Here is a 1,767-nt window from a genome sequence, read left to right as displayed (position 1 = left end):
CAACGTTTTAGCTCTTAAACAGCAGTAAAATTGACTGACTGAGCAACGCCAATGTTGGTGCCATTGGTCGAAAACTGAAACACATTGTCTATGATGGATTTACTTTTAGGCTCTTCTCTTCTTCCGCACTAGCTGAAAATCGGTGTCAGCAACTTCCGGCCCATCAAGGGGAGTTGGTGGTGGAGGTAGAGGCCGAGGATGTCCATGTAGTCATCCCCGAGGTCGACACTGAGTTGGCTTGTATGACCGCTGAGGAGTCGTAGATGATACTGGTACTCTTAGGTGTCGAGTCGTGCATGACGAGAGGCTCACAACTGAATCTACCACCAACATCACCGTGACCGACGACGGGATCGGTAGGATAGACGAGACCATGCCAGAGAAGGCTCGCAAGTACCCTGAGCTTAAATCCATCGCCTTTGGTCTAAGGACGAGGTTTGCGAAGAGGGCAGAACTGCAGGCATCCTCAATGAAGGAAGCGAGGGGGTTAAAGAGTATTGTGATGAAGAATGAGAGGCATGTGAAAAGGTTCGCGGAGGAGTTGGAACGGATATGACAAGGGAATATGAGATGGAATGTAATGAGGAAGAAGCTGGAGTCGTTTGCTTTTTCCTGTCATGTAAATGTTGCTTCTGCTGCTGGTGGAGATGCAGGACCGCCGCAAGGGTCCCTAGCTGTCTAGTTGGGATTGCGTCTGTATGCCTTTTCGTCTGAACATCCCTGATCTATCCACCTATGCGCCCATTTATTCAGTTTCATTACTCATCTTCCCTGAGCCTATATGTTTTTATTCATCCTTCAATACCTAGACTACGCATTCTCACCTATTCCTCTATTCATCTCCAGTGCCTTCATTCATGCGGGTTGCAAAATAAGGAGAACATCTGACATCCCCTTATCATGCACTAACCCACTGATTCCCATTTTAGAAGTGTATACCACGACTGGAAGGAAATATGAGACAAATTGTCAAACTTACACGTGAACACCTAGGCCTATCGTATCCAAACGAGTGGGTATGTTATGACAAGCAGATCCCATCCAGAGGTTTCGAAGAATAGAATCTAATGCAACTCTTCAGACCCACTCCAACTTCCAAGCAAACATACATATCGCATAATGCTGTCTCATAGATTACCTTAACAAAGACAATAAATGTCGAGAGCAAATTCTTGTTAAAGAGAAAGATAAAAGGACATTTTTCTCTGATATATATATATATATATAGTATGTATTCATTTCACTACTGTGTCTAATCAGTAAGGGCTATAATATGCAGTAAGTGCCTGATGCTGATGGCTGCAAACGTCTTTTATGGCAGAATTCGGCGACAGTAGGTGCTGCCTTGAACCACTTTTGACGAATTGATTTCAAGTATGGTCCCATTGTTCAAGAGGCAATAACTTGGGAAGTGAGCTTTCCAGTCGAGCATGAATCGGCAGACAAGAGCTGCCACGACCGTTGATACACAGAATAAAATAAAGGCCGCTCGTGTACACACCGTGGCTGGTGTGCATGCTTCCAAATTGGCATCGCTTTCGTGAAGACTTCTCTCTTCTTCTAAAGTCAGACGCAGCTATGTCATACAACATCCTTATCAATTAACGCCAAAACGGTGCACATTGTTTATTTTTGTATTGAATTCTAGCTGTCCGTTTTTCAATATTATTTCTAGAAAAAGTGTTACCTTAATGGAAACTAGTGGTTTGACGTGTGCCATACAACGTTCAACCACTTCATTAGCGAATGTGAATTATTACCCAATAC

The 1,767-nt window shown here is 43.8% G+C and overlaps 1 protein-coding gene across 1 annotated transcript in view; it reads right to left on the bottom strand. All coding sequences in view use genetic code 11, as the record gives it.

Moving 5' to 3' along the window:
- The window catches only part of EGR_09099 (hypothetical protein), a gene marked incomplete at both ends in the record, with an annotated part of 7,391 nt that extends 6,152 nt beyond the window's left edge, over positions 1-1,239 (bottom strand). The window contains one exon of the mRNA XM_024498348.1: positions 1,139-1,239. Coding sequence (XP_024347215.1) covers positions 1,139-1,239 — 101 coding nt within the window. The remainder of the gene's footprint in view (positions 1-1,138) is intronic.
- Between the last annotated feature and the right edge of the window lie 528 nt (positions 1,240-1,767).

Source organism: Echinococcus granulosus (assembly GCF_000524195.1).
Source record: "Echinococcus granulosus chromosome Unknown EG_S00132, whole genome shotgun sequence".
Lineage (NCBI taxonomy): Eukaryota > Metazoa > Platyhelminthes > Cestoda > Cyclophyllidea > Taeniidae > Echinococcus > Echinococcus granulosus.
This window is presented reverse-complemented; position numbering and strand designations above follow the sequence as displayed.